The sequence below is a fragment of the Podarcis melisellensis genome (assembly GCF_964234715.1).
Source record: "Podarcis melisellensis genome assembly, chromosome: 2".
NCBI classification, from domain to species: domain Eukaryota; kingdom Metazoa; phylum Chordata; class Lepidosauria; order Squamata; family Lacertidae; genus Podarcis; species Podarcis melisellensis.
In genome coordinates this window covers 104,820,736-104,847,783 of record NC_138529.1, presented here as the reverse complement: position 1 = coordinate 104,847,783, position 27,048 = coordinate 104,820,736, and the positions used below count along the sequence as shown (strand labels likewise).

Below are 27,048 nucleotides of genomic sequence, written 5' to 3'. Positions count from 1 at the left end.
CATCAGTGAGTGTAGGAGAACAATAGACTTGGGCCAGTCTCATCTGGAGTGGGCAAAACACAGAGGCTGGACTTCCCCTCTGGGACAGTTCCAAAGCTGTAGCTTTGGGGATCCCCCTAGAAACCCAATGGGAGAACAAGACCTGTGGGAGTGTTAATGAGGTGAGCTCTTCCATCTTATACTCAATCTACATATATGTAACTAAAACCATGGGGCAGTATCTCAGACAGGTCATGTTCCTTCTGGGGTAGTCCGTCCACCTTTGGTCCCCACCCTGCACTCAGCTCTCACCTGTGGCCCCCAACATCTGCTTAAAAACCTTCAAGGAAGGCGAGTCCACCACCTTCTGAGTCTGTTCCTCTGTTGAACAGCTCTTAGTGACAGAAGTTCTTCCTGATGTTTGATTGAAATCTCCTTTTATTGTAACTTGAAGCCATTGGTTTGTGTCCTATCCTCCAGAGCAGGAGAGAATGTTTTGCTTCATCCTCCATGTGACATCCCTTTGGATTTTTGTCAGTCTCCTCTTTTCCAGGCTAAACATAAAGGTAAAGGGACCCCTGACCATTAGGTCCAGTCGTGACCGACTCTGGGGTTGCAGCACTCATCTCGCTTTATTGGCCGAGGGAGCCGGCATACAGCTTCCGGGTCATGTGGCCAGCATGACTAAGCCGCTTCTGGCGAACCAGAGCAGCGCACGGAAATGCCATTTACCTTCCCGCCAGAGCGGTACCTATTTATCTACTTGCACTTTGACGTGCTTTTGAACTGCTAGGTTGGCAGGAGCAGGGACCGAGAAACAGACGCTCACCCCGTCGCGGGGATTCGAACCGCCAACCTTCTGATCAGCAAGTCCTAGGCTCTGTGGTTTAACCTACAACACCACCCGCATCCCTAGGCTAAACATACCCAGCTCCAATAAGGCTTGGTTTCCCAGACCCTTGATCACCTTGGTCACCCTTCTCTGCACACGTTCCAGAGTGTCAATATCCTTCTTAAATTGTGGCACCCAGAACTGGACTGAGAACTCCACGTGGGACTATTACTTCCATTGATCTAGGCACTATACTTCTTTTGAACAGCATTAGGGTTTTTGTGGGGGTTTTTGTCACTGCATCACACTGTTGACTCATGTTAAGCTTGTGGTCTACTAAGACTCCTAGATCCTTTTCACATGGCAATCCAAGTTTCCCCCATCTTATATTTGTGCATCTGACTCTTCCTGCCTAAGTGTAGACCCTTACATTTTTCCCTACTAAAATTCACCTTGTTATTTTGGGCCCAGGTCTCCAATCTGTTAAGGTCATCTTGAATCCTCATTCTCTCTTCTGTGGCATTGACTACCCATCCCAGTTTGGTGTCATCTGCAGATCTGATAAGCACCCCCTCAATAAAAGCTGCCGTTAATAAATTTGCTGCTATTTCCTTCCCATCAAGTAAGGCTAGAACTTGTTAATGTGGCCAAACTTATTTATTATTTATTTAGAACATTTGAAGAAGAGTTTGGATTTGATATCCCGCTTTATCACTACCCGAAGGAGTCTCAAAGCGGCTAACATTCTCCTTTCCCTCCCTCCCCCACAACAAACACTCTGTGAGGTGAGTGAGACTGAGAGACTTCAGAGAAGTGTGACTGGCCCAAGGTCACCCAGCAGCTGCATGTGGAGGAGCGGGGAAGCGAACCCGGTTCACCGGATTACGAGTCCACCACTCTTAACCACCACACCACACTGGCACACATTTCTTTCTTATTTATGGTATTTATTTATACCCTGGCCTTCTTCCCTGACTGGACTCAAGCTACTTGTACCCTGCTCTTCAATAATAATAAAAAGACTCCCAGAACAGATTACATACAATCAAAACAAGACAGTCAATACACACAGGCTTACAATCTTTTTTAAAAAATTAAAAAACCCCAAGGGAAAATGGACAGTGAGGGAATATAAAAATCAAAACTTTGGTGCCAATTTGTAAACAGTTGTTCCCATAATGACCATTGAAATGTAGGTGGGTTCCACGAGGCAAGACACAGTGATAACAGCAAGAAACTTTATTGAACTACATAACTGGGAAACGGGCAAAGCAACCGCTTATATACATTCCTGAAAGCCTGGGCCACTCCCATTCCTGTGATTGGCAGTTTAAACTTCCAAGCTGCGAATCACAACTCAGATTTCAAGGGCCAATGGCAGGGGCCCATATCCTGAAATGTTCTGTGATTGGACATCATGTATCAAATCAGAACACAGGAGCTCAGAATCCTTAGCTCAGGCAAACACAGACCACTGAATACATTACAACCATCTGCCACAGTTCAGGGGCAGGAGGTTCCTTGAAACTTCCAGTGAAGCTGATGAAATGAGCCCTGCTTCCTATCTCCCCCATTGAGGCAGCCCCAAAAACGACAGTTGAGGGAGGAGGCAGCCTTGTGAAGCTTCCCTGCCAAATCAGAGTCGATGGAGCGATCTGTGGTTCACAACTCTCCCACTGAGTCTGTCTCCTAGCTAGTGACTTTCCACCTTGTACTCCAACAGGGACCAGAAGGTATTTCTGCCACCTTTTGCCATTCTCACTGTCACTGTGGGGCCACCTGAGGTGCTGCAGGTTCCCTCCCAGAAACCGTCTTCACTCAGCCTCAGTGGGCGAGACTTTCCACATTCGACAGACACCCCGTCTGCACCAGGCAGCTTGAGTTTGAACGTTACATCACGGTTGGCCGGCAGGACACCGGCGAGAGGTGCCACCAGTTCAAAGGCATCCTCCCAGTTCGTGTAGCTTTGTGGGAAAACCGGCCACGTCACCTTCTTATTTGGGCAGGAGATGAGGTAGCTGAGGGCGCAGTGACTGCTGCCCGGGTCAGATGCTTTCTTTGCCCAGATGTGAAGAGCAAAGGCCCCTGCGTGAGGGAGATGTACCTTCAACTCAACCTTAGTGCCCCAGCAAGTCGTCCAGATGTGATGCCTCCGTACGGCCTCTGGCGTGCGGCTGGTATCCGAGTCCAGGGTGGCAAAGAAGTCCAGGTCACTCGTCCGAGTGAAAGTGACAACACAGCGGCCGTCGTCGGTGTGTATGATGGGGCTTTCGGGCAAAGCCTCCAGGATCCCCTTTTCCTCTGATGACCAGCTGGGCCCCACAGGATAGATGAGCGCTGTGGGCAAGCGGAAGCTCTTGTCCACAGATCGACACACCAGGGAGTAGTTTAGAACATGGCTGTAGTCCTCCTTGCTCTTGGAAGGTTTGGCGAAGATGTCCAAGCTATGAGTTCCCACCTCCTGAGGATACACTTCCACAGTCATCCCGTTCCTCTGCAGGGTCATGAAGCACTGCTCTTTTGCCCCGTTGAGGTCGCAAAGGAAGAAGGTCGGAGATCGACTCTCAATGGAAACAGTTGCCTTGCCGTTTTCTGTGAAAGAAAAGTGAAAGGTTTCGAATTGTTGTTAATACTTGTTTAAAAGAGAAATGCTCACAAGGGCTGCAGGGGAACGTTCTGTTGTGCAAGTGAGAGTTTGTTGCGCTGGTTTATGTTTATTTATTCTGTCATTCAGTAGGTCTTAGCAGAGTTTTATAATAATAATAATATTAATAATTTTTATTTATACCCCGCCCTCTCCAGCCAAGGCCAGGCTCAGGGCGGCTAACAAGCAATAATAAAAACAAGTTGAATGAATACAACTTAAAAACAAGATTAAAATACAACATTAAAATATTGAAACATTAAAATATTAAAATGCAGCCTCATCACAGGAGGAGAAAGAAAAAAGAAAGAGGGGGAGGGAATCAAATTGGCTCTGAGCCAAAGGCCAGGCGGAACAACTCTGTCTTACAGGCCCTACGGAAAGAAATCAGAGGGCCCTGGTCTCATGAGGCAGAGCGTTCCACCAGGCCGGAGCCAGTGTTGAAAAGGCCCTGGCTCTGGTTGAAGCTAATCTAACTTCCTTAGGGCCCGGGACCACTAGGGTGTTGCTATTTATGGACCTTGAGGCTCTCCATGGGGCATACCGGGCGAGGCGGTCCTGTAGGTATGAGGGTCCTAGGCTCTGCTGAAATATGTATCAATATGTAATGCATGGGGATTGTCCAGACAGACCAGACACAATCCAGCTGCCTCACAATTGTTGTGTGAGGAACCTACGTGGCCCTCCAGCTGTTGTGAGACTCCAGCTCCCATCGGCCCCTGTTAGCATGACCAATCGTCAGGGATGATGGGAGTTGTAGTCCAGCGACCTCTGGAGGTTCTCTGACCCACAGGTTCCCTCATCTCTGCTTCATAATAATGCAGTAGCGACTCATGTCATGGGGCACTTCGCCTTTGAAAAAACATGAGACGGATTGTCAGCGTAACTGTCAAAAGCAACAAGAGGGATGCTTCTGATTGACTTTACCTGTTTCGATGACTGACGTTGCCGTGGATGTGCCTATCAGTCCCACTGAATAAAACGCAGGCTTATACCACACATCGCGTTCAAACTGCTGCAGTGATAATGTCCGTTTCAGGAGCTGCCAGCTGTGGTCTTCTGGGAAGTGATCGTTAATAAACAGAGCCGGATGGGTAAGGAAGTAAAACTCATTGTACCTGCAGAAGAAGGAGGCAGAATTGTGCAGCATTTCATAAAATTGCCTCAGTCATCACCAGAGTCAAACTGGGAAGGTTACCTAAAGCTTAGTGTGGAATAATATCGGCCCAGTTTGTGTGTATAGCCAGGATTTAGATCACGGGGGCAGAATTGAGCTATCTGTGATGCAACTGGTCAGCTAGTTAAGTATTTTGATTTATTTACTTGATGGGGGGGTCAGCTGCTCCCCCTGCCTCCCCCCCCCCTTGGCTATGCACATGACACAGTTCCGATGTCAGGTTTAGCATGTCAAAAATGAGCCAAAGCCAGCCTCACATTCACAGACTGCTGTGAAGAAACTAGATCCTGGTTCAGATAAATCAGTTTGTCTCACCCAAATCCATGCTTAATGTTAACGGCGGTTTGTTTGACAAGCCATGGCTTATCCAGTTAGTTTGTTTAAACCAGCTTTCGTTAACATTGGGCACAGCTGAGGCTGTGCACACTGTGCTAAACAAGCCTTCCTACAATCTGAGTCCTTCCAGATGTTGCTGAACTCTACGTCCCATCAACCCCAGCTAGCATGAAGGATGATGTGAATTGTGGTCCAAAACAGCTGGAGGGCACTGGGTTGACGGAGGCTGTTATGTGGCAACAACCTAGCTTCCATTATCCCCAGGAGAAGCACAATACTCTAGAACCACTCAAGGAGATAAATGAATGCTTGGTGGAGTTTCCATAATTTTCCCCATCACCGTCGGCTTGGTTCTCATTGCAAATGGTCAGCCCTGTGGCCATCAAATCGCAAACAGACAAAATAAAAAGCCTTCTAAAAGCAGCAGAAGTAAACTATACCTTCACTGAGTCCCACACTGTCTTCCGGCTTTCTTTTGCCTAACAGCATACCTGAAAGTGAAGCTCTTCTTGCCATCATCCACGCAGCCACTACCCCAAGTACTGTCCATAAGGTGCCAGCTTCCATCCAGATGGACAGCATTCCAAGCATGATTACTCGCTCCCTCAAAGACTTTTCCTGGTTTGTACCCAGCCCCTTTGGCGTACCCTGACAACGTCTTGCACTGTATCCCTGCAATACTGAGGAGAAAGAAAGGTACTCAGGAATGCCATTTCACTGCTCTTTTGAGCTGGAATTGTCATTCATCCTTTTTGTTCTGTTTTCAGGGAGAAGCCAAACAACATTATTTCAAGCCCAATGCATTTCAGATTGCATTTCATGCATTGACATAGAAGCTGTCGTCAGAAGCAAAATCAGGCAGCCTGAGAATCTCAGCTTACATTCTGAAGACAGACGGACAGAGAAATTTAGCTTAAGCTTTTAAGGTAGCACAGAGGGGCTATAAAACATGCAGGCAGTGATTGGTGAAGGATACTTGTTAGGGAGGGTGTGAAGTGTAGGCCGGTTCCCAGAGGCAAGACACAGTGATAACAGCAAGAACCTTTATTGAATTAACAGAACCGGACAACAGGAGCAAAGCAACTGCTTATGTACATTTCTGAAGGCCTTGGCCACTCCCACTCCCAACATGATTGGCTGTCTAAACTTCCAAGCTGCAAATCATAAGTCAGAGTTTAAAGGCCAATGTAAAAAGGTAAAGGACCCCTGACAGTTAAGTCCTGTCGTGAACAACTCTGGGGCTGTGGCGCTCATCTTGCTTTACTGGCCGAGGGAGCCGACGTTTGTCTGCAGACAGTTTTTCCGGGTCATGTGGCCAGCATGACTAAGCCACTTCTGGTGAAACCAGAGCAGTGCACGGAAACACCGTTTACCTTCCCGCTGGAGTGGTACCTATTTATCTACTTGCACTTTGATGTGCTTTCAAACTGCTAGGTTGGCAGGAGCCAGGACCGAGCAATGGGAGCTCACCCAGTCACAGGGATTCGAACCGCTGACCTTCTGGTTGGCAAGCCCTAGGCTCATTGGTTTAGAACACAGGGCCACCCACGTCCCATAGCAGAGGCCCAAATCCTGAAATGTTCTGTGATTGGATATCATGTATCGAATCAGAACACAGGGGTCAGAATCCTTAGTCCAGACTCAAGCTCAGGCAAATACTGAGCACTGAATACATAACAGGGTGTGTACAAGATTTTCAGCAGACCTGTGTTTTGGTCCTTCTTTCCATAATGGTGCATTAGAATATAAAATGCAAACTAAGAGAATATGGGCTGAATACCACTGAAAACAAATTAATCATGAATTGATTTCAATGGACCTACCTCAATTACAATGCAAGCCTATATATCAAAATTTGCTTCAGGAGCATTCATAGTTTGGTGCTGGGGTCGGGAACCCGTGGCTCACCATACCTCCCATCATGCTTGCCAAGTAACAACTCTTTGTCATGGAGACTGGGGCCAATAGGAATTACCTGCACATTTCTTCAAAGAGTCCAGAATATCCAGCGCAAATGCCTTTTCCTGATCGAAGGACATCAGCTGCCTCACAAGACACCTTGTCAAGGTTATGGTAGCCTTCCACATCGTATTCTGGAGAAAAAAAGACATTTGTGAAATACCACCCCAAAGCATGAAATGCACAGTGAATAAGGGACTGCAACAGTTTCACTCGGAATGCAAACTTTGAGCAGAAGATCAGAGTGATTGATCAATTAAATGAAAATATTGTTACATGGGACATGGGTGGCGCTGTGGTTTAAACCACTGAGCCTCTTGGGCTTGCCGATTGGAACGTCGGCGGTTCAAATCCCCACAACGGGGAGAGCTCCCATCACTCTGTCCCAACTCCTGCCAACCTAGCAGTTCGAAAGCATACCAGTGCAAGCAGATAAATAGGTACTGCTGCGGCAGAAAGGTAAATAGTGTTTCCATGCACTCTGGTTTCCGTCACAGTGTTCCGTTGCACCAGAAGCGGTTTAGTCCTGCTGGCCACATGACATGGAAAGCTGTCTGTGGACAAACACCGGCTCCCTTGGCCTGAAAGCGAGATGAGCACCACAACCCCATAGTCGCCTTTGACTGGACTTAACCGTCCAGGGGTCCTTTACCTTTACCTGTTTAACTATTGTTACATGCCACCCCACCTTTAATGCACATTCAAGGCACATTCTTTCCCTCAAATAATTCTGGACACTGTAGAATATGCCTCACAGTTACAATTCCCAGCAACACTCAACACACCACAGTGCCGAGACTTCTTTAAGGAAAAGAATGTGCTCAGCAGTCAGTTCTAAAGAAAAGCAACAACCAGCAGCACAAAGACTTCCAGCTCCTCTCACAGCATGCCAGCATGACCAGTGCTCAGGAATGATGGGCGTTATAGTCTAACATTATGGCCACAGGTTCCCCACCCTGTTTCATAGTTTTCTCCCTCCTGTGGGGCATCCACGCATCTATCAGCTGCAAGGCAGCACTTCCAAAGGAGAAGAGGAGGTTAAGGGGTGATATGATAGCCATGTTCAAATATATAAAAGGATGTCACATAGAGGAGGGAGAAAGGTTGTTTTCTGCTGCTCCAGAGAAGCGGACACGGAGCAATGGATCCAAACCACAAGAAAGAAGATTCCACCTAAACATTAGGAAGAACTTCCTGACAGTAAGAGCTGTTCGACAGTGGAATTTGCTGCCAAGGAGTGTGGTGGAGTCTCCTCCTTTGGAGGTCTTTAAGCAGAGGCTTGACAACCATGTCAGGAGTGCTCTGATGGTGTTTCCTGCTTGGCAGGGGGTTGGACTCAATGGCCCTTGTGGTCTCTTCCAACTCTATGATTCTATGAAAATCTCACACCAGTATGGATGGAGATGCAGGGCTAGGGGAAAGCTTTACCTGTGGAATGCCTGTCTGTTGTGATGTTGTCAGAAGCAAAGGGGCACAAGCATACAAAAAGTTGTCACCACCACCTACCTATGTGGCGGCAAATCCACATCCAAATGGCTCGGACTTTCTCCAGGTCACTGTGGGCTTTTTGGAGCAAGACACTCACAAGGTTTGCCACGCTATTCCTGACGTTTACCTGTTTCACAAAAGGGAATAGATTCAGTAGCTTTTGATATGGGAAAGGGGTACCCGGTTCCATTTTTCTATCTAAGGCAACCACCTGTTTAAATAAAGCCTAGGGTGCAATCCTACATGCACCGACAAGGGTGTCAGTCTTTTTTCGTTTCTTTTTTTACATTTCAAGGTCATCCTATTTAATTTGCGCTTTCCGAAATGATAAACAAACTGAAACAGAGCAATCTTTCAAAATCTGCCCTGCTCTGGATGTTGCAGTACAGCTCTCCAGATAGGAATGTCTGCAAAAACGTATGTACAAGTAATAAATATGCATGCAAGGTAATATGTGCATAAAACCACATTGTATTAGGGGAAACGCTTTGCAAAATTCAGTGCATTAGGAGGAATTTGCATTAGAATGCTGATGAATTTTCCGAGTGGGTGTCGGTCTTTTTGAACTCAGTGGAGCTTACTTCTGAGTAAAACTGCACAGAACTGCACATTAAGAATTGTTCTGAAAGGAGAAGCATGCATAATCTTTTCCAGGGCACACGGGCATGCCATTCCCACAATCTTTCACTGAAATTCAAATCCCCTTTGTGCCGGGCAATGGGTGGTGGTCTTGGATTTGGAAGAAGTGCTGACTTCTACTGGTGGAGAGAGATGCCAGTCTCCACCCACAAGTACAGAGCAACCTGTTCCACCTGTGGGTGGACGAAACTACAGCCAGCAGGGCATTCTGAGAGCCAGGGCCGTCTTACCCACAGGTGCTAGGGGTGCGGGACAGCCGGGCTCTGGGCTCTCAGGGGCGCCAGGCTGAGAGTCAGGGGCCCAAGAGTTGAGTCCAGGGAAGAGACCGCCCATTGGTTAGAGCGCCGTGGTGGGCTCTTCTGCTGCGGGGGGGGGGTTGTGCGCCACGAGTTTGGGGGCGACTGAGCCAGTAAGACGCTGCGGCAGCTGGCTCGCTCCTCCCTCCTACTCTCCTGGAACTGGGCAACCGGGGGTGGCCACCGGGCAGATCTTTGCACCCCGGCACTGCATATGCTTAAGACAGCCCTGCTGAGAGCAGGGAGGGCGAGGGGCTGAGGCAGCCCAGGATCCAGAGCCGGCCCTACTGTTGTCAGCAGGCAGAAGTCTGAAATCTGGGGTGGACTGCTGTGTCGCCACCACCAACAATACATATTGATTGTACACCAGTTTAATTGCCATGAGTTCCTTCAGAGATTCCTCACATCGGCACTGATAATTGCTTGTTAATGACTGCTAGCCAGAGTTCTCTGAGGAGAGGGAATGGCTGCTAAACTGTGGTTGTTGACTCTAATCTTTTTTGACTTTTGATTTATCTCTTGAATTTTAAAAGCAAAGGAGCAGCCAAGGTAATGCCATCCCAAAATAGCTAAGTATGAAACATTTAAAGCATATCTCTCTGCCCCAAAAAAGAATCCTAGGAACAGTGGTTTGTTATGGGTTCTGGGAATTGCAGCTCTGTGGGGTCATTATAGTTTCCAGGATACTTTGGTGTATTTATATAGTGCGTATAAAAGGTAAAAGGTAAAGGACCCCTGGACGGTTATGTCCAGTCAAAGGTGACTATGGGGTTGCAGCACTCATCTCGCTTTCAGGCGGAGGGAGCCAGCATTTGTTCACAGACAGCTTTCCATGTCATGTGGCTAGGAGGACTAAACCGCTTCTGGCACAACGGGACACCGTGACAGAAACCAGAGTGCACAGAAATACTGTTTACCTTCCCGCCCCAGCGGTACCTGTTTATCTACTTGCACTGGTATGCTTTCGAACCGCTAGGACGGCACGAGCTGGGACAGAGCAACGGGAGCTCACCCTGTTGCAGGAATTTGAACCACCGACCTTCCGATGGGTAAGCCCAAAAGGCTTAGTGGTTTAGACCACAGTGCCACATCTCCATAGTCACTTTTGACTAGACTTAACCGTCCAGGGGTCCTTTACCTATGGTGCGTATGCAGTCTACATAAATTGGCGCTCTGTTGTGTCTGTCCATCATGTGGAAAACAGGAGCTGGGTCTTGCGACTCATGATGTTTCCCATTGGGAACGGAGGGTTTCCTCCTATCAGGAGAGCACACTTGAAGGCACCAAATCCACATGGAAAAGGATCTCTGCATCCCAGCAAATTCCACACTATTATTCCACCCTGTAAAAGAGATTGCATACCTTTGATGCATAGGCATCCAGTTCCTTAAACTGTGTCAAGTCGACTGGTATTGTTTTCAGACTGGATTTATCCCATGGGTAATCTAGGAACAAACATGGAAAAGCTGTACCTCTCTTTCAAATCAGAACCAGTGAAGGCGGTGAAGGTCCTGTGCGAGTGCCTGGAGGCAGTTGGAGGATGGATGGCGGCTAATGGATTGAGGCTGAATCCTGACAAGACAGAAGTACTGTTCTCGGGGGTGGGCTGGTGTGGAGTATTCCCTGGTCCTGAAAGGGGTACCTGTGCCCCTGAAGGACCAGGTGTGCAGCCTGGGAGTCATTTTGGACTCACAGCTGTCCATGGAGGCACAGGTCAATTCTGCATCCAGAGCAGGTGTCTACCAGCTCCATCTGGTATGCCGGCTGAGACCCTACCTGCCTGCAGACTGTCTCACCAGAGTGGTGCAGGCTCTAGTTATCTCCCACTTGGACTACTGCAATGTGCTCTACGTGGGGCTACCTTTGAAGGTGACCGGGAAACTACAACTAATCCAGAATGCGGGAGCTAGACTGGTGACTGGGAGCGGCCTCTGAGACCACATAACACCGGTCTTAAAAGATCTACATTGACACCCAGTACGTTTCTGAGCACAATTCAAAGTGTTGGTGCTGACCTTTAAAGCCCTAAATGGCCTCGGTCCAATATACCTGAAGGAGCGTTTCCACCCCCATCGTTCTTCATTTGTTTATGTAAACTAGAAAATGAAAAAATAAAATTTATATATATAAATAAAAACAACTTATATTTACCATACAGAACTTGTCCCTTAGACGGCCTTGATCCCTTTTCTCCATCATCCTGAAACCCTGCAAAATGGTTATTGCTGGGATGAGACAATATGTACATTAAAACGTATTTTGCAACATTCATCATTCCTGGCTATTAGTCATGCTGGCCGGGAAACAATGGGAGCCCAACAACATGTATACAGCCACAGATACCACGATATATTGCTCTTAGGTAAAGGTAAAGGGACGCCTGACCATTAGGTCCATTCATGGCTGACTCTGGGGTTGCAGCGCTCATCTAGCTTTACTGGCCGAGGGAACCGGCGTACAGCTTCCGGGTCATGTGGCCAGCATGACAAAGCCGCTTCTGGCGAACCAGAGCAGCGCACGGAAATGCCGTTTACCTTCCCGCCAGAGAGGTGCCTATTTATCTACTTGCACTTGACGTGCTTTTGAACTGCTAGGTTGGCAGGAGCAGGGACCGAGCAACGGGAGCTCACCCCGTCACGGGGATTCGAACTGCTGACCTTCTGATCGCCAGTCCTAGGCTCTGTGGTTTAACCCACAGCACCACCCATTGTCAGTGTAATTTTCATAGCTGCCCATAAAGCAGGGGTCAGCAAGGTTCATCTTGCCTGGGCCGGATCGGTCCTGCCAAGATCCCTTCGTGGGCTGTATATCGCGCGTATGTGAGAGCGTACGCCTGTGATTTTCAGCATCTGTGCATGCGCAGACACAATTTCCAGCATCTGCGTCTGCACAGACTCAATTTCTGGCACTACGGAAGCGAGGCCCCGCACCGCGCTGTGTTGGGTTAGCGCAGTGCGCAAGCGGGCAACTCATTTCGGGGGCGGCTTGTGGGCCAGTCAAACAACCTCCGCAGGCTGCTTCCGGCCCATGGGCCTTAGGTTGCTGACCCCTGCCTTAAAGCAATGATGCAGAAGCTGCTGCCCCCTAGAGGCTGCTAGGTTACTAATTCCCACCAAACCCAGCCAAAATGGGGGAAGGCAGTCTTCCAGTTTGGATGCTCATAAGTTCTAGTGTTAAGGGAGATGGAGGGAAAACACAGCCCCCTTTCTTCAAAGGGGACTCGCTCCACCCCTTTGATTCAGTACAATCACTGCTCTGAATTTTGCCTTTAGGGAGAGGGCCATAGCTCGCTGCTGGAGCATCTGCTTTGCAAGCAGAAAGTCCCTGGTTCAAACTCAAACATCTCCTGGAAGGGCTATGTACCTGGTCTAGATGAACCAATGATCTGACTGAGGGCTCATTTGCATTTCCACTTGCCCCATGGCTGTAAAGTATGGGTCTGAGCGGTCTCCCACTTTTCCATTGCTTTTGAGGCACGGCTCTGAGCAGTTTTCTGTTTGCCCTATCACTTTCCCCAGGAAAACCTGCTCTTTAGTGCTGAATCGGAGCAAACATCAATCTGTAGAAAAGCCTGTTGATGTTTGCTCCAATTCAGTGGTAAAAAATGGGTTTCCCTGGGAAAGTGGCAGGGGGCAAACAGAAGTGTGAACATCCCTCAATATAAAATAGATTATTATTATTATTATTATTATTATTATTATTATTATTATTATTATTATTATTATTTTATTTTGACAAAGAAATAATCATAAATAAATAATAAAAATGTGCACCCCACATCTGAGACCATTCCATTGTAGCTATCCAACCTCCCAAAATTTCAACATCTCTTGCGATGGTTTGACCCCTTTACGTTTTAACAGTACAAATTCAACAAACACCCTCCATATCTCCTCGAAATCATTTTACCTGCATATTCCCCGTCTTACCTTAATGGCACATGTTAATTTATCATTAATAGCTTTATCCCACACCTCTTTATACTTTATACCATTCTTCCATTTCGTATTCTGCTTGCCCCTTCCATCTCCTAGCTACCATAATTCGTGCAGTTGTCAATAAATATGTAAGCAAGTCCTTCATAGCCTGTGAACCTTCTACCCCATCGTAAACTAATAATAATGCTACCTCTGGACTTTTGGTCAGCTTTAACCCAGTGATTTCTGTTATCTCCTTAAACACCCTTTGCCAGAAACGTTGTCCATATTTACACCCCCACCACATGTGAACCTAAGTCCCATTTGGAGCCCTTACCTTCATTGTCCTTCCCTGTCCACTCAGGAAATACCTGGATTCCTGCAACACCAGGAGCAGACATGCACACAAAGAATGAGTTACAAAAAAATAAATAAATCCATAGGAACACAAGGTGGAATAATACATTATAGGACTGGGGTTTGTTTTGCAATTTAATCGCTATTAATTTTTCAATATTAAGTCCCTTCACCACATAGAGAACAACAAAAACAGATCCCATCAAATACAAAGAAAATGTTACATATAAAATAAAATTATCCCATACGTTGAGACTTCCACCGTCCTCAGGATGGGTCCTTCACTTCCTTGTTGACCGCATATTTCTATTCTCATTAACTTAACACAAATTATCCATGATCTTTGTAGCATATGACATTGCAGAAGTTAATCAAAGCATGTCGAAGATTTCGTATGAGAACAATGTTCTGTTAAATATAATCTCAATAAATCCCATTTTTTGTTAAACTGTTGGTTTGTCTTGTTCCTAATTTTTCCTGTCATCTTTCCCAATTCTGCATATTCAAGTACTTTCACCTGCCCTCCATTTTAGTTGGTATTTTATCTCCCTTCCACCATTTAGCTATTAAGATTCTTGCAGCGGCGGTTGCATACATGAATACGTTTCTCAGCTCTTTCGGAATATGGGGGGGGGGCATATTTTGGATGTCGATCTTTGGGTCCTCTGCCTGCCTGTGGTTTTATATCTTTAAAATGAGATTCTAAGGGCAGGGAGGCTGCGAACAAGTCTCTTGGTTAAGCTCATAGCTCTAGCCAAACCTGTTTAGCATTCCTGTGCATGTCTAAAAAGTACAGGTCGCTTCTTGCTTCCAGAAGGTTACAGAATATGCAGCACTTATGAATATCCTCAGTGTTCTTTGATCTGCCACACTCACTACAGCATCCTTTAATTCACATTAAAGCAGCTCAGGTCGGAGGAAGCTGAAACATTTCCCATAAATAATAATAATCTGTTTTCTTATGCATTGTAACATAGAAACGGACCTACCTTTTCTGAAGGAAAACTTCTTTTTGCTCCGTGATGTGCTGTGTCTAGGATGTATTTCCACAGTGATTTGATCTGGAGAAAAACAAAGAATGAGAACTTACAAACAGAGGTATCAAGTCAACTCAGTGGCGTAGCGTGGGGGGTGCAGGGGGGGCCGGCTGCACCGGGCGCAACATTGGGGGGGGTGCAAATCCACGGGTTAGGGGGTGCAAAATCCATGGGTTAGGGGGCGCAAATTACTTGCCTTGCCCCGGGTGCTGACAACCCACGCTACGCCACTGAGTCAACTACACAGTAGAAACATGCAAAAGTGGTGGGAAAAGGAATGTCCCTCTTGCTGCTTTTAAGGTTGGTGGGGTGGGAAACTTGCTTTGTACCGGATGAAATGGTTTGCTCTTTCTTATGGGTTTTGAAATAATCGAATATTCATTTTTAAGAGGTAGCATGTTAAATCCTCTGGGTTTGGAATGAGGAAGCCCTTGCGCAGGCTCCATATCACATATCAAAGGTAACATAAGCAAAGTAAATCCAGATCGCAGAAAAAGTAGCCCTGAAAAAGCAACAGTCAGGAAATGACGGTGCCAGAGAATACTGAAAAATCAGAAGCTGAAAATATTCAATGCACACCCTTTAAAAAGGTGTCATGTACTGAGTTGAATAGGATCCAAAATGCAGCAGTCTGATTGGTCCTAGAACAATAGGGTCCAAAATGCAACAGTCCGATTGGTCCTAGAACAATAGGATTCAGAATGCAGCAGTCTGATTGGTCCTAGAACAATGCAGCAGTATGATTGGTCTGCAGGAGCCACCCAATCCAGCTCCAGATGGAAGTGAATCCACAACCTGATTGGCCTACAGGAGAATTTCGGAATTAGCCAATCATGTGTAGCCCATTGTGTAAATAATGTGTAAACTTTGGGGGAAATTTCATTCCTCCTCACCACTATGAGCTGAATAAAGAGCATGAAATCCACTCTCGACTCCGAGTATATTTCAAAAAGATTTGTTGTTGTTGTTGTTACTACAATTGGGCTTTTCTTTCAAACCAAGCTCCTTAGCAAGATTTCCTCAGCAAGATCACTCTTACAGCCATTGCAGTTAATGTTATCAACATTCACCGGCTGACATACTTTGTTTAGGCTCATAGGTAACACCCGGCAGATGATCCTCATTGTGCGTTTCAGCTGCCTGGCCTGTTTAAAGAACAAAGAGAGCATCTCAGAGACTGAAAAAAAAAATTTTTTAAAGCATATGTTGCATAATTTAGATCATAAAATTTACACACAGTTTCATTACAGCATTCATTCATTTACGCAAATCTAATGCGCCATCAAATCTAATGCGCACCCTAATTTTCACAACAAAGTTTGGCCAAAAAACGGTGTACATTACATTTGAGTAAATACGATATAAATAAATAAAACCATTCAAAGTGGCGTATACCTGAAAAGGAACCCACAAGGGATCTCATCAAATGCTCTGAGCCTAAAGCAGATCCAAATATTCAGGAAATCTGAAAGTTAAGTGCAGCCCCGGGGTTAATAGGGCTGGATTTGCAGACTGAAATCTGCATACATAGCTGTCAACTTTTCCCTTTTCTTGCGAGGAATCCTATTTGGAATAAGGGAATTTCCCTCAAGAAAAGGGAAACGTTGACAGCTATGGTGGAAGATGCTCCTTAGGGTTTACTGAACACACGTAGTTGCTTCTACTTGAATCCTTAATGGTACTCCAAGCGAAGCCTCTCCATAAGATCTCAATAAGTGAGAGGGGACCCCTTATTTATTTATTTAGTACACGCATGTGCCAAATGCACATCTTTCATTCCTCCCGGAACTCGAGGCACATAGGAATTCCCGGGAAGCCTCCCATCCAGGCCTGACTGGACCCAAACCTGCTTGGCTTCAGCAAAGGCGGCTGCGTCATTGGTCTTCCCACCCTGCCTTGGCATCTGAGGGAAAGGCTCTCTGTAGAGAAACCTAGGTCATCAGACATGCACAGCTACAACATGGACAATTCGCCCCAAAAGAAGCCTGGAGAAGAGGAGGTTAAGGGGTGATATGATAGCCATGTTCAAATATATAAAAGGATGTCACATAGAGGAGGGAGAAAGGTTGTTTTCTGCTGCTCCAGAGAAGCGGACACGGAGCAATGGTTCCAAACTACAAGAAAGAAGATTCCACCTAAACATTAGGAAGAACTTCCTGACAGTAAGAGCTGTTTGACAGTGGAATTTGCTGCCAAGGAGTGTGGTGAAGTCTCCTTCTTTGGAGGTCTTTAAGCAGAGGCTTGACAACCATATGTCAGGAGTGCTCTGATGGTGTTTCCTGCTTGGCAGGGGGTTGGACTCGATGGCCCTTGTGGTCTCTTCCAACTCTATGATTCTATGATTCTATGAAGGCTTTACAGTTGATGGTTAAACAGCAAACCACTCTCACCTGTGATTCTGGGATTCTTGATTATTTCTTGACCCGTTCCTTCTTCAGCTCGAGCTGTTGGAAATATGACCTGCCATGATCAATACCAAAGCTGAAGCATGCAACCAAGCCCAGTACCTCACCAGCCGCAGCACTAAAGTCTGCGGAGGTTATTTTGGGGGAAATCATTTCATATGTTTATCCCACTAAGTCCAGGATGGGGAACTTGCAGCCCTCCAGATGTTGCACTGCCAGAACTGATGAGTACTGGACGCCCAACAACACCTGGAGGGTCACAGGTTCCTCACCCCTGCTCTTTGCTTCCCAAAAATTGTCTGCAAACACCCCACTGGACATGGAAGAGGAGTGGCCTAGGGAGGCTGCACGACCTTCTATTATTTTTAACTCCCAACAGTGCATACTGGACTCTTCCTGGTAAGGGTGTGAGCTCAATCATAGTCCATATACTTCTTTCACTATTTCCCATTTCCTCCGAGGAAAATTGAGAAAACCATATGCAAGTCAGCCTGCCCACTGCTTATAGTTTAGTTGGTGGTACCTCGAGTTACATACGCTTCATGTTACCTCGGGTTAAGAACTTTGATTCAGGATGAGAACAGAAATTGTGCTCCGGTGGCGCGGCAGCAGCGGGAGGCCCAGTTAGCTAAAGTGGTGCTTCAGGTTAAGAACAGTTTCAGGTTAAGAACGGACCTCCAGAACGAATTAAGTACTTAACCCGAGGTACCACTGTATATTCCTGCAGATCCTGCCATCTTCTATTGTATGGACATGGTAAAGGTAAAGGAACCCTGGACAGTTAAGTCCAGTCAAAGGCGACTATGGGGCTGGAGCGCACATCTCGCTTCAGGCCAAGGGAGTCGGCGTTTGTCCACAGACAGCTTTCAAGGTCATGTGGCCAGCAGGACTATACTGCTTCTGGTGCAACAAGAGACCATGGTGGAAGCCAGAGCGCACGGAAATGCTGTTTACCTTCCCACCACAGTGGTAGCTATTTATCTACTTGCACTGACTGCTAAGTTGGCAGGAGCTGGAACAGAGCAATGGGAACTCACCCCATCGCGGGGATTCGAACCACCAACCTTTCAATCGGCAAGCCCAAGAGGCTCGGTGGTTTAGACCACAGCGCCACCTGCATCCCTGGTTGTGGACATGGCCAAGACAGCATAGACATTGCTGAGACAGGAGTGCAAACAAGCTGGGAACGTGGGTTTGGGAGAGCACAACTTTCTTGGTGACTCTCCTGCCATGGGATGCCCAAAATCTTCCTGACGCAGTGCACGAGGAGAAAAACTCTCCAGCAATATCTAGGCCATTACACATGCACAGACACAACAAGGAACTAACTGTGGCATCACGGGGCAAAACTGGCAACTAAATTGACACATTTCTCTCACCAGCTAATCTGCGCTGTCTGTTTGATTGCTGCACCGCCCCTTCTTCTACTTGATCTGTTGGAAAAATACAATTCATCATTACTGCTCTGGCTTGTATTGTGCCTGTCTTTCTCACATGTGTGCGGGGGGAGGGGCAGGGGAAAAGGGAAGCTTTTGTTGGGGAAATTGTTGGAATTGCTGCTCCATGACTGCAGTCATGGGATTCTTGTCTTCCACATGACGGTATATGTTTTGACTCCACAAAGTGGGAAGTGACGGAGACAGGATGTTTGTGTTACTGTGTTCCGTGAAGTGGGACTGTTGTCCTTTGTTCTCCTTCTTTGCTGCCTGATGCTAGAGAGAGAGGGAGCCATGTTGCAGTGCTCCATGTGTGTTTATATGTAAATAAAGTAGATTAGCCAAAATGCCGAGTTGCTGAGGTCCGTTACGCAACTGCGCAAACTCTGCGGATTCCTAAGTGTGCCGGTGTCGGTTGGCATCGGTCGCTGTGATGTTCGGGCTGAAGAAAGCTCTTGAAGCTCCCGAACGATCAACCAGGAGGGAGAGAACATGCCAGTCGGTCCTACTCGAGTGTAGGCTGAACTCCTGACAGAAATGACACCTGAATTTGGGAATAACTTATGACTGAATCCCAAAAGGTGGCATGCCCCTAGGAATCCATCCTCTCTGCCACCTCCACCACCGGTGTAGAAGCTGTAGCGGCAGCAGCTTCTGGAAAGTTCTAGCGAGATCTTGCTGGAACCTGCTGCTGCTTTGCAGCTGCTGCCATACAACCCAGGTAAGGAGGCTTTGGTGAGGATCTTCAGCTGCAGGGCAGTGGGACCAGATAGGCTGAGATCACTCCCTCACTCTTCAGAGATAATTGAGTAAAAACTGGTTCACACAGAGTCTGAGACCTCAGAGGTGTGTGTTCAACTTTTACATCCAGCTCCAATATTCCACCCACTCAGCTGCAACCATTAGATAGAACCTTATACAGTGGTACCTCAGTTTTCGAATGTCTCTGTTGACAAACATTTCGGTTTACAAATGCCGTAAACCCAGAGGTAAATGCTTCGGTTTTTTAACATGCCTCAGAAGTCGAACACGCCACGCGGCTTCCGCTGGGTGCAAGATCCAGAGGTCTAGCTGTTGACCGTTGAGTTTTTGTTTTTCGAACGTTTCAGAACTCAAACGGTCTTCTTGAATGGATTACGTTCAAAACCCGGGGTTGTTGTTTAGTCGTTTAGTCGCATCCGACTCTTCATGATCCCATGGACCAGTGCACGCCAGGCACTCCTGTCTTCCACTGCCTCCCGCAGTTTGGTCAAACTCATGCTGGTAGCTTCGAGAACACTATCCAACCATCTCGTCCTCTGTCGTCCCCTTCTCCTTGTGCCCTCCATCTTTCCCAGCATCAGGGTCTTTTCCAGGGAGTCTTCTCTTCTCATGAGGTGGCCAAAATACTGGAGTCTCAGCTTCAGGATCTGTCCTTCCAGTGAGCACTCAGGGCTGATTTCCTTCAGAATGGATAGGTTTGATCTTCTTGCAGTCCATGGGACTCTCAAGAGTCTCCACCAGCACCATAATTCCAAAGCATAATTCAAAACCGAGGTACCACTGTACAAGTTAGACCGCAGGCTGTTACCCATGTTAGTCTATGAACATCTTACATCAAATTTGGTTAACAATCAGTGAATAGAAATGAAGGCCCAAGGATGCAAGTGGTTCTCCCAGGAGCAGTGTTTACACTGATCCAAAGTATGACAAGAAATAAACGGAATAGGATTTTGATATTCACTCACCAAGGGAGTCAGGCTGCCCTTTATCCTCTTCACTCGTTGCAAAGCCTACAGAAATATCATTATTACAAAAAGAAACATAGAAAACATGCCTGATGGTCATTAGCTCTCTTCTTCAGGTCTACCTTCTTCTTCTGTCCTAATTCCCTCCCAGAGGAGGGTTGGAAATGATGTTATCTGGATTGGAGCGAGTGAAAGGCAGCAATTCCAGAACAAAGGACTGGCATAGAGTCCCTTGCTTTGGATTCTTGGCTATTCTTGCATAATTTGGCAGCGGTTTTACGAGGAGTGATTCTGAGGCAAAAGGTGTGTTGCAAGTCTGGAAACCAACACACAACCTAAGCACAAATTATATAAATATATAGACATATAGACAGACATTTAAGCCTATAACAAGTACCGTATTTTTCGCTCTATAAGAGGCACCAGACCACAAGACGCACCTAGTTTTTGGAGGAGGAAAACAAGAAAAAAAATATTCTGAATCTCAGAAGCCAGAACAGCAAGAGGGATCACTGCGCAGTGAAAGCAGCAATCCCTCTTGCTGTTCTGGCTTCTGGGATAGCTGCACAGCCTGCATTCGCTCCATAAGACGCACACACATTTCCCCTTACTTTTTAGGAGGGAAAAAGTGAATCTTATAGAGCAAAAAATACGGTATATATTATCTTGCTAAATGATAAGGTTGTAAGAACATCATCAATCTGTTTTCATCGGCTGTTTTCCAAAGCAGAGGCAGGGTGAGGTTGCTCTGAGAAAACAATGTGGGAATTTTAGTTCTCTGGTGATGGGCAGAAGGGAAGGGAAAGGAATTGGGGAAAGGCAGGTGGAGCAGGCTGGGAAATAAAGGGAGCATTTGGAGGAAATTTTATTTATAGAAATATACATATACATCACTATTCATAAAAATTATCAGAGTGTTTACAACAATTACATGTAAATCCATACAATGAAGACCATATAAAATGTTAAAACCAGTCACCAGCTATTATGCATTTTACTCACAGGTGAGCGGGCTCATAGAACTAAAGGTGCAATTCTTGAAATAAATCTTCGTTTCCTCTTGGCTGCCCTTTAGACAGCAACTTCCTCAGAGCAGGACCTGTTTTGTTGTGCAACTCTACACGTTCAGATGTACCGTATTTTTTGCTCTATAAGACGCACCAGAGCACAAGAAAAAAAATATTCTGAATCTTAGAAGCCAGAACAGCAAGAGGGATCGCTGCGCAGTGAAAGCAGCAATCCCTCTTGCTGTTCTGGCTTCTGGGATAGCTGCGCAGCCTGCATTCGCTCCATAAGATGCACACACATTTCCCTTACTTTTTAGGAGTGAAAAAGTGAGTCTTATAGAGCAAAAAATACGGTAATTCTCACTGAGTTCACTGAGTAAGATGTGTAAGACTTTCTCCCATGCACGTGGGTTATTAACGCTCAAGTTACACTTCCTACTTACACAAGTAGCAGAGATAGAAGGGCAGCAGTGGGAAGCAGAAGATTGCCAGCAGTATCTGCTGAGTGCGAGATAAACCATCATGAAAGGCCATTTTCCCCTTGGATGTTCAGCTGAAAGAAATAGCAGTGAAATCTATTTCTTTATCAAAATATTTACAAATTGACAGTTGACATCCTAGCACTGCATACCTGTTGATATTAGACTGGCGGAATACAGATGGAATACAGACTGACAGATAGACATGGTTGTACTCTTCAAATGACATCTGAAGGGCTGCCATGCAGATTTCATGCCAAAATTATGTAATGAGTGGAAATGGCAGGGAAACAGTTTTCGGCTAAGCATCAGGAGAAGTGTCCTAATGGTAATACAGTGGTACTTTGGTTCTCAAATGCCTTGGTTCTCAAACGCCAAAAACCTGGAAGTAAGTGTTCCGGTTTTCAAAAATTGGAAGCCAAACGTCCAATGCAGTTGTCGGCTATTGTTTCCGGGGCGCCTGCACCAATCAGAAGCTGCGCCTTAGTTTTCGAACATTTCGAAAGTCAAACGGGCTTCCGGAACAGATTAAGTTTGGCACTTTTGTTTTTGCTATTTATTTTGTGCTTTTGTTTTTGAGGCTTTTTTGGTTAATTTGTTTTTGTGACAGTTTGGAACACAGTTCAGCTACTGATTGATTGATTGATTGATTGATTGTGTGACTGTGGAAATGGATAAAAAGCCCCCCATCCAAACAATGACTATCATCAGTGCAGGTAAGAAAAATAATTAAATTAATTTTTTATCATCTACAATACCGTCTTATTTATTGTATAGTACAGTACATTGATTATTGCTTTCATTTTATGGATCAGTGGTCTCGTTAGATAGTAACATTCATGTTAAATTGTTGTCTTAGGGGTTGTTTTTAAAAGTCCGGAACAGATTAATCCATTTTGCATTACTTTCTATGGGAAAGCACGCCTTGGTTTTGGAACGCTTTGATTTTGGAATGGACTTCCAGAACGGATTAAGTTTGAGAACTAAGGTACCACTGTAGCTGTTTGACAGTGGAACAGATGGACTTGGGAAGCTAAGCAGAAACTGAATCACAATTTGCCAGGGATGCTGTAGTTACATTCTGCCTTCCAGATCTTGCATTGAGCTGGTTTATAAGTATGCCTGGTACTCAGAGGTATTGCCCCATGCAGCTAAGGGGCCCTATGCCTGGTTTCCCCCATTTCGCCTCAGCCTGCTTGTTATGTATTCAGTGGTCAGTGCTTTCCTGAGCTTGAGTCTGGACTAAGGATTCTGAGCTCCTCTATTCTGATTCAATACATGTTGTCCAATCACAGAACATTTCAGGATTTGGGCCTCTGCCATTGGCCCTTGAACTCTAGAGTCACGATTCGCAGTTTGGAAATGTAGACAGTCAATCACGTTGGGAATGGGAGTGGCACAAGCCTTCAGAAATGTATATAAGTAGTTGCTTTGCCTCTGTTTCCCAGTTATGCAGTTCAAGAAAGGTTCTTGCTGTTATCACTGTGTCTTGCCTTGTGGGAACCCACCTACACTTCACTGCTGGCCAGGGCAAACACAATGTCCTGCAGGCTGATCATTACCATGACAGATAGCACACAGAACCTTTTCCCTAGCATGTGCAAGCTTTCTCCCTGCAGGGAGACTGGGTCACTTTGGGGACCCCCTCCCTAGGCAAAGCAGATATGACTCACAATTCCCACCCTGTCTGGTCTGCAGCTGTCCAGCCTCAAGCCAGAAGGGCTCCTCTGATTCTGCTGCTTTCCCCAGGAAAGGCAGACTGCACTGAGTGTCAGGCAGCAAGATTGGCACCCGGAACACATGGGGGGATAAGAGAGTTTCCCCATCATATCAGGAGACACACAGAACCAAAACCAAAACTTATTGTTTATTTTTCTTATAAAGGTAAGGTGAGGTGAGGTAAAGCGACCCCTGACCATTAGGTCCAGTCATGACCGACTCTGGGGTTCGGCGCTCATCTCGCTTTATTGGCTGAGGGAGCCAGCGTACAGCTTCTGGGTCATGTGGCCAGCATGACTAAGCCGCTTCTGGCGAACCAGAGCAGCACACGGACACGCCGTTTACCTTCCTGCTGGAGCAGTACCTATTTAGCTACTTGCACTTTGACGTTCTTTCGAACTGCTAGGTTGGCAGGAGCAGGGACCGAGCAACAGGAGCTCACCCCGTCACGGGGATTCAAACCGCCGACCACCTGATCGGCAAGCCCAAGAGACTCAGTGGTTTAGACCACAGCGCCACCTGCGTCCCCCCATAATAATGCAGTACATTTATCATCATCATCATCATCATCATTATTAAATTCGTGTACCGCCCTTCATCCATTGATCTCAGGGCAGTTCACAACATAAAAATACAATACAAAAAACACACAAAATACATGATAAAACAACCCCCCAAAAAACTAATAACACCCCCTCCCACAAACACATTTAAAAGGGGTATAAGGTGTTAATCAGCCAAAGGCCTTGTTGAAGGGGAATGTTTTTGCCTGGTGCCTAAAGGTGTATGTTGAAGGTGCCAGCCAAGCATTCCACAAACAGGGAGCCACTGCAGATAAGGCCCAGTCTTGTGTTGCCACCTTTTGGCCCTCTCATGGCACACAAAGAAGGGCCTCTGAGGTTTATTTCAGGGTCCAGGTAGGTTCACATGGCGAGAGATCCTTCACATCTTTGCTTTAGGAAAGAGGTACAAGGAGACTCCCCTCAGCTCAGTTCTAGCAACTGGAACAATAATTCTTGATTATTGTGGTTATAGGTTTTTTTAAAAAAAGGCCACTGTCCTGAAAATGCAGTGGAGCCTATCGTAGCTTTGCAAATCAACCCACAAGTGAGGTGGGAGGGAACTTTGATCTTTCAAATTTCAGCGGTGCTCTGTGCAAGGTCAAAATCCAGCAGCTCACTGCCTCACCTTTGGCTCTGCTCAATTTGCTACATCATAGTTGCGAAACCCTGCAGTGTCCCCCTTGGCCTGATGCCCAGTGTGGCAGAACTGGCTGCGCTGCCCTAGATCTGCCTCTGCCACAAGTTACTAGTCCTCAACATTTCACTTGCTCACACTGACCTCCTTTAGGTACCCATGTCCTTGTTTTATACCTATCTACCTATCTATCTATATCTATTTATCTATCTATTCAGTGCTTTTTTTCCTTTAAAAATGTTTAGGGGTACTCTCATTTCCCTACTTATATTGAAATACTGCCCCTCAATGAGGCCAAACTTAGATTCACAAAATGTTTAGGGGTATGCATCCCCCTCTGTCCCCCAAGGAAAAAAAGCTCTCTCTCTCTCTCTCTCTCTCTCTCTCTCTCTCTCTCATCTATCTATACAGGTGAAACTCAAAAAATTAGAATATCGTGGAATCACAATTATAACAAATAAAGGCTTGACATATCTGACTTTGCATGTCATGAGTCTATCTCATATATTAGTTTCACCTTTTAAGTTGAATTACTGAAATAAATGAACTTTTCCACGATATTCTAATTTTTCGAGTTTCACCTGTATCTATCTATCTGTCTGTCTGTCTGTTTGTCTGTCTAGCTAGCTAGCTATCGGTATTTCTTTCAGTAGAAGCAGAAAGTACTGTGAAAGGAAAAAAGATAACCTATGTGATATATGAATTCAGCTTTTAAATCCATTGTATTGTCAGACATAGTCAGGTTTATTAAGGTGAATGAATAGGGCCTGCCAAAAGGGCCCGAGAGCATAAACTCACCACTGCCCTTACCTGCTTTTCTTGCCATTCCCATCCATCCCTCACCGTTCATTTGTATAAAACTGGAGAGAAACACTCTGGAGAATTCACTGAACTGTTATTCTGTGACCTGAAAAGTTCCCTCCAGGGGCTGGGCCTGGAATGAGCTTCTGCTTGCTAACTCTCCTAGGATTCCGGTCTGCCAGGCTTACTAGTTCCTGGTAAATAGACACTCCATGGACCAGTCTGTTGCTTCATTTCACAAACCCTGCTTTTGTGAGAGGCCCAAACAAATCGAGACGCTCTGGTTACCTTTTCGGCATAGATGCTCAGCAGGGACGTCCAGGTAATGATTCTTCTCCCTTGGAGAAAAAGTTACTCTTGCAGGAAAGACTGTTTGTTTCTCGGTGCACCTTGGAGAAACAGGTAAGTTGTTTCATTTCCTTGTTGGAGAAAGGCTGAACTTTGTCTCTCTCTAACAATGCAAATGCAAGCAATCATCTTATTTATAGAGGTTGCTTAGGGAAAAGATATTTATACAGCCAAGGTGTGTCACCATCACGACAGCATAGCAGTGTGAATTTGGAGAGTAACAGGGAACTCTGTGTAATCAAGGAATAAAGTCCCAAAGGGGAGGAGTGAGGGAGGAACATGGCTTGAACTCAGTCAGGAGGATAGATCACCCAGATGTGGCCGGTGTATTGTCCTACCCGGTGCTTTTTTTCTGGGGGGACGCGAGGGGCATACGCATACCCCTAAACATTTTGTGAATCTATGTTTGGCCTCATTGAGGGACAGTATTTCAATATGTGTAGGAAAATGAGAGTACCCCTAAACATGAAAATGAGAGTACCCCTAAGCTGGTATCACTTGATCAAGTTCATCGATTTTACTGAATTAATTGAACTAAATAGTTTTAACTGGATTTGGAATAAATGTGCAATTGATTGTTGCTGTTTTGAATTTTATTGCGTTGTTATCTTCCTTAGTCGGTCATGCAAACCACTATTCTGAATACCGTCGTACCTATGCTTCCGAACGTCTTGGGAGTCGAACATTCTTTTGGAAGCCGAACGTCCAATGGCTTCCACGGCTTCTGATTGGCTGCAGGAGCTTCCTGAGGCCAGTCAGAAGCTGCGCTTTGGTTTATGAATGTTTCAGAAGTCAAATGGACTTCTGGAATGGACTCCGTTCGACTTCCAAGGTACGACTGTACAGTGGAACCTCGGTTGTCGAACATACAGTGGCGTAGCGTGGGTTGTCAGCACCCGGGGCAAGGCAAGTAATTTGCACCCCCTAACCTGTGGATTTGTGCCCCCTAACCCTAACCCCCAGATGTTCCACCCGGTGTGGCCGGCCCCCCCTGCACCCCCCACGCTACGCCACTGCGAACATAATCCATTCCAGAAGACGGTTTGACTGCCGAAACGTTTGATAACCGAGGATCAATTGCCGGTCGGCAAATTCTTTTTTAAAAATGGACTTCTGTTCGACTTCCGAGGCACGTTCAAAAATGGAAGCAATTGCTTCCGGGTTGTCAGCGTTCACATTCTGAATTGTTCGGCTTCTGAAATATTCAACAACCAACGTTCCACTGTAATGCTTTTTATAGAGTGGGACTGTAGGAGGCACTGGGGGTG

General features: G+C 46.1%; 1 protein-coding gene and 1 long non-coding RNA gene across 3 annotated transcripts; one reads left to right on the top strand and one right to left on the bottom strand.

The window, feature by feature from the left end:
* The first annotated feature begins 22 nt into the window (after positions 1 to 22).
* Positions 23 to 1,433, top strand: LOC309365345. Its single transcript, XR_014166036.1, has 2 exons — positions 23 to 161; positions 1,283 to 1,433. It is a non-coding gene; the product is annotated as an uncharacterized lncRNA (long non-coding RNA).
* A 602-nt stretch (positions 1,434 to 2,035) lies between these two features.
* Positions 2,036 to 25,853, bottom strand: LOC309364521 (kyphoscoliosis peptidase-like). Of its 2 annotated transcripts, none has more exons than XM_081901993.1 (15): positions 25,442 to 25,853; positions 21,680 to 21,789; positions 20,230 to 20,274; positions 18,446 to 18,499; positions 17,052 to 17,105; positions 15,744 to 15,806; positions 14,614 to 14,685; positions 13,605 to 13,646; positions 11,502 to 11,558; positions 10,713 to 10,795; positions 8,434 to 8,542; positions 6,944 to 7,061; positions 5,460 to 5,648; positions 4,383 to 4,573; positions 2,036 to 3,403 (listed from the first exon to the last, which is right to left on the bottom strand). In XM_081901993.1, exons 2-15 carry the CDS (start codon positions 21,768 to 21,770, stop codon positions 2,505 to 2,507), a joined length of 2,067 nt encoding a protein of 688 aa, XP_081758119.1. In that variant the 5' UTR covers positions 21,771 to 21,789; positions 25,442 to 25,853; the 3' UTR covers positions 2,036 to 2,504. The 2 variants fall into 2 exon arrangements, with proteins under 2 accessions (XP_081758119.1, XP_081758118.1); XM_081901992.1 differs by having other exon boundaries at positions 25,721 to 25,853.
* Between the last annotated feature and the right edge of the window lie 1,195 nt (positions 25,854 to 27,048).